General features: G+C 36.4%; 1 protein-coding gene across 2 annotated transcripts; it reads left to right on the top strand.

The window, feature by feature from the left end:
• Positions 1-454: 454 nt before the first annotated feature.
• On the top strand, positions 455-3,753 carry si:ch211-212k18.15 (uncharacterized protein LOC563681 homolog). 2 transcript variants are annotated; one of them, XM_062449531.1, is made up of 4 exons: positions 455-577; positions 1,226-1,326; positions 1,545-1,697; positions 1,851-3,753. In XM_062449531.1, exons 1-4 carry the CDS (start codon positions 505-507, stop codon positions 2,307-2,309), a joined length of 786 nt encoding a protein of 261 aa, XP_062305515.1. In that variant the 5' UTR covers positions 455-504; the 3' UTR covers positions 2,310-3,753. The 2 variants fall into 2 exon arrangements, with proteins under 2 accessions (XP_062305515.1, XP_062305516.1); XM_062449532.1 differs by having other exon boundaries at positions 1,545-1,693; positions 1,851-2,035.
• Positions 3,754-5,234: the final 1,481 nt, after the last annotated feature.

The raw sequence follows: 5,234 nt of genomic DNA, 5'->3' as shown, positions 1-5,234 counted from the left end.
TAAATTGTCTATGAGGCCAATTTAAGACTTCTGAAATAATGAAATCTATAAATTCACTTTACTTGATCCTATGGTACACGTGAAACACTAGGCCAGAAGTCCTGACATCACTGAAGTAGGCCTGTATTCACAAACTCCTAATTTAACAAAAAGCTGTGAAAACCTTGAGGACCTGTAAACTTTTCAATATTTTTGTTTAATTCTATGTCAAGCACCCCCTAGTGTACGTTTGTTGTCATCTTTGTAATATGTGTATTCGAAGATATGCAATAATTTTGTGTTAATTAAAAATTACATTTTATACTAGTAGGTCTAATAGGCCTAGTCTATCTGTGACCCATAAATCAGCCGTTAACCTGAAAAAAAATAGAGCACACACGCGCGTTCTCAAAAATCATGTGACATTCGTCCGGAAAGAAAGTGAAAGTTAACATCTCCAAATATAATTGCCCAAGTCATCTCAAACGCTAGACAACGGAGTGAGAGAAGGCAGTTGACAGGAAAATGGCCTCCAAATCGTACAACAAGGATCGAGATAAAGGAATTATATTTTCAAAGAAAGCGGACGATATAGATCGTAAGTTGATGGTCTAGAGATCAGTAATGCGCAGACTCGTATCACCCATATCCAGAATATTTTGGCTTCATTTTTGTACAGTGGGAGGAAGCGGAGACGCATCGTCCATCTTTACAGTCTATGTGTACAATCATTAGCTCATATACTAACAGGATCTGCTGTGCTAACGATTCAACAGAACTAGAGATACCATTCGTTGCTGGCCTCTTCAACAAGCCCGAGGGCTCACACTGACACTAACACTTTTATCTACTTATTTATCAGATCACATCGCACAAGCCACCTTGTCTAATTGCACTATGTTTCTTTATTTTTATATTTATATCTATTTAGTATTTTATATTTTACATATTGTTTAGGTCTTTAGTATTAGTTATACCTTCGTACATTCTACTTTTTTTAAAATTTAAGATCCGTATATGTTTATTGTGTGCACCTTCCTGCCACAGTAAATTCCTTGTTTGTGTGAACTTACATGGCGAATAAAACTAATTCTGATTTTGATTCAGATTCTAACCGTTGCTGTCATCTGGTGGTCAGGAGTCATAACAGCTCCTATCACTACACCAGAGAATGTCTAATATAGGGTTAGGGTTCCTTAAACAGGCTCTGACTACACTACTGTACCACTTGTTTTTCTCGTTCCAGCCTATGATGATGATCCTGCCATCTTGAGAGCAGTGGCATCTTGCGGCCATGTTGTTTCTCCCAATTCTATGACTTCGTGGTGTGGCCGTGAACTAAACTTGGTACATTTACAGATATTATCACAATGTAAAAATCAAATTGTAGTTTTAGATTTACAACCCATTTCCGATTTAGTCTTAACCTAATGGTAGATAATTATAAAGTTAGTCATGTCTACGATATTATATTTAATTGAATAGAATGATGTTGTTTGGTCTAGTCATAGTACATTTTCCCTACACTGTTTTATGCAGTCTGCTCTGTTTTTCTTACATCCCAGGGTAAACATGTGTTTACCTGTCCTGTTAATGGATGTGGTAAGGTGTGGTCATATGAAGAGGTGCGTAAACTTGCTCTTCTTACACCTGACGAGACGCAACACTTTGAAATGACTTTGACCAGCCTTGCTTGTGGAGGGAGTCAAAAGAAGTCAGTGAGTGTTCTATATTTTAAATACATTTTATGCTTTCTTATACTTTTACTTAGGCCAAATGTTATTTATCTCAACCAGCCTACTTTGGTCTGTGGAAAGGGCTTCACAGGAATAATAATTATTTTGATGAAGTTATTGTAATTGTATTCCCAGTGCCCTGGCTGTGAGATGCTCATTCAAAGAGAAGACTCTAGCAACCTGAACGTCATCTGCAAACTTTGCTCTATAAAGAATAAAAAACCTTTTGAGTTCTGCTGGCAGTGCCTAAAGGAGTGGATGGGTACAAGACCACGTTCTGACAAATGTGACAACAGCGGTTGCTTTAATGCTGCACTAAAACTTATGGAGGATTGTACCTTCATGCCGGTGAAATGGGGCGTTGCCAATTGTCCCTCGGTACGTGCTTGTCCAACCTGTGGCACGCTGGTGGAACATAATACACAACACTGTAAGAATGTAAAATGTCTGAATTGTCAAAAAGAGTTCTGCTTTGTTTGTCTTAAGCTCACATCAGAATGCCAGAAGCTGAAACCAAAATCATACTTCAGTACTTGTGCTGATGGAGTTGTTGCACCAAGGCAGACTAGCTTACCTTCCTGGAACAGTAAATAAATGTGTCAGAAAATCAGAATCAGAAACAAGTGAAAGTACAGTAACTGTCGATAAATCAAAATAGTAAAGATAACAGTAAAGATTAAATAAAATCCATGTAAAATATTTTGTGTTTGTCACAATATACATTTGAACTTAATTTGGCCTTTGTGAAATCAACCAAATCATTAAAGTTTGTTCATAAGTATTCAACCGTGATAATCCACGCACAAGCATTAAAGTGTAGATGCAAAGGTATAATTAGGCAAAGCATTTACTGTTCTGGTTCATAAGAATTGTTTAATACTTTCTGGATGAAAGCTAGATGAAAAAAAAGTTGTTTATCTGTAGCAAGGTCATATCCAGTTTCCACATACCACACTGGGGTAATAGTGTCTGTATGTGTCCATGATAGTGAAGGAGCTACATATCTGGATCAAAGGTCCTCAAGATTCAAATCAGTTTGAGTCAATATAATTAGGCTTCTTCTTCATGCATTATATTAAAACAATTTACTAAACATTATTTTATGTATACAAGCTGCATCCTATATTCATCTCTGACCTTGTCTCAGTATCTCATTATTGATCACTTCTAAAAATGTAACCTGTCGCCTCCTACCACTGGCTCAAAAGTTAGTGCTTGTAACTTTCTCTGACTCATCACCTACATACCATGGCTTTTATCTCTGCTGTAATGTGCACACCCACATGATTAACTGTAATTTTCACATATGCACTCGCTCCAAGGGTCTACCCCCCGCTATGAGTGCTTTTCTTCTACCTCAATCATGCCTGGGTTGTAATCGGAGTTTCAGCTGTTCGATTGCCACCACCAGTGTCCGGACTCCATGGGGGTATAAATAAAAATGAAAACAAATATAAGTTTTTATTTGATTACCTGGGTAATATGAACTTCTATAAACTTCTCTATTCAAACATAAACTGTACTAATGCAGCTTTGAAACTAGAAAAAAATACACATCCACAGATAGGCATTTCTACCCTGTTCTGGTGATTAATTTGTTATGTTATAAACCATTTACAAAGTTGGCACTAGCTAAGCCCTTGTTAGTTGCTGTTGTTCAGAGGCTCTGTGAACATAGTTCAGCTGTAAACCATAAGAGGGTGTGATACATAACAAATAACCCAAGGGCTGTGCTGCTGTCAATAGGGTTAAGTTTCTGTTGCTGTCAGAATGTCTGGGGAATTCCAAAACAATAAGGTCTACTTTCTGTTTCACTTTCATGACCTTGCCACCTCAATTTATTTATAAATGCATTGTTACATATACCATCAACAATATTGCCAGCATTCTGATTCATTAAACACATTGACTGCATAAAAAGTAATGGCTTGGCTATGTATCGGTTTGACATTTGGAATCATCCAAGTTATCCAGTCAGGCGTCCAAATAAAAACAAAATCTTCAGTACTTTTTTCCTTGTAGAAATATCAAAAACCTTGTGTTCTTTGACCAAGGATTTGGGGTCAATTTCATAACATATATGTTGCCTAATCATAATCTTCTTTCTCTTTCAACTTCAGGATTTCTGAGCCACACTCAACATAGTTCCATTCTAAAACAATGTTGACGTTTACACCGGTAGGCTAAGCTGTATGGAAATTTGAATTACAATGTGTAGAACATTAGTCTGGAAAAAAACAATTTCTAATACGTGTACCGGTACAGTATTGCATTGTTCTGTGTATATCAACGCCGTGCACAATATATAGTCACCAAAGGTGGTATTGTTTATAGTTCTTGATTAACTACTGCATGTCCTAAATGCAATTTGTACATTGCTTTGGATACAAAAACACAACTTTATGTCCATAGAAAGTGTAAACATATTAGAATATGTTAACTATCAACCTATCTGGCATAAAAATATGATATTCATATTATTTTAGGCTGACTTGATTGTAGTCATCTTTTATGTGACGTGAAGTTGTTCCGGCCTGCTTCTGAAAGGTTGCTTCAAGAAGAGATGGAGTCAGGCTCTTTTCTGGCTCAAATGCAAGTTTTTTATTTGATAATTGGAGTGTCCGGACTCCATGGGGGTATAAATAAAAATGAAAACAAATATAAGTTTTTATTTGATTACCTGGGTAATATGAACTTCTATAAACTTCTCTATTCAAACATAAACTGTACTAATGCAGCTTTGAAACTAGAAAAAAATACACATCCACAGATAGGCATTTCTACCCTGTTCTGGTGATTAATTTGTTATGTTATAAACCATTTACAAAGTTGGCACTAGCTAAGCCCTTGTTAGTTGCTGTTGTTCAGAGGCTCTGTGAACATAGTTCAGCTGTAAACCATAAGAGGGTGTGATACATAACAAATAACCCAAGGGCTGTGCTGCTGTCAATAGGGTTAAGTTTCTGTTGCTGTCAGAATGTCTGGGGAATTCCAAAACAATAAGGTCTACTTTCTGTTTCACTTTCATGACCTTGCCACCTCAATTTATTTATAAATGCATTGTTACATATACCATCAACAATATTGCCAGCATTCTGATTCATTAAACACATTGACTGCATAAAAAGTAATGGCTTGGCTATGTATCGGTTTGACATTTGGAATCATCCAAGTTATCCAGTCAGGCGTCCAAATAAAAACAAAATCTTCAGTACTTTTTTCCTTGTAGAAATATCAAAAACCTTGTGTTCTTTGACCAAGGATTTGGGGTCAATTTCATAACATATATGTTGCCTAATCATAATCTTCTTTCTCTTTCAACTTCAGGATTTCTGAGCCACACTCAACATAGTTCCATTCTAAAACAATGTTGACGTTTACACCGGTAGGCTAAGCTGTATGGAAATTTGAATTACAATGTGTAGAACATTAGTCTGGAAAAAAACAATTTGTAATACGTGTACCGGTACAGTATTGCATTGTTCTGTGTATATCAACACCGTGCACAATATATAGTCA

This window comes from Osmerus eperlanus, chromosome 23 (assembly GCF_963692335.1).
Source record: "Osmerus eperlanus chromosome 23, fOsmEpe2.1, whole genome shotgun sequence".
NCBI classification, from domain to species: Eukaryota; Metazoa; Chordata; class Actinopteri; order Osmeriformes; family Osmeridae; genus Osmerus; species Osmerus eperlanus.
The sequence above is the reverse complement of the archived record's forward strand: the minus strand, read 5'-3'. Positions and strand labels throughout refer to the sequence as shown.

Excerpts from the sequence above, each read along its gene's own strand:
- si:ch211-212k18.15 (XM_062449531.1), top strand. The coding sequence starts at position 505 with ATGGCCTCCAAATCGTACAACAAGGATCGAGATAAAGGAATTATATTT. Across the intron at positions 1,327-1,544 it reads GTGGCCGTGAACTAAACTTG|GGTAAACATGTGTTTACCTG; the intron begins GTACATTTACAG and ends CTTACATCCCAG. Across the intron at positions 1,698-1,850 it reads GAGGGAGTCAAAAGAAGTCA|TGCCCTGGCTGTGAGATGCT; the intron begins GTGAGTGTTCTA and ends TTGTATTCCCAG.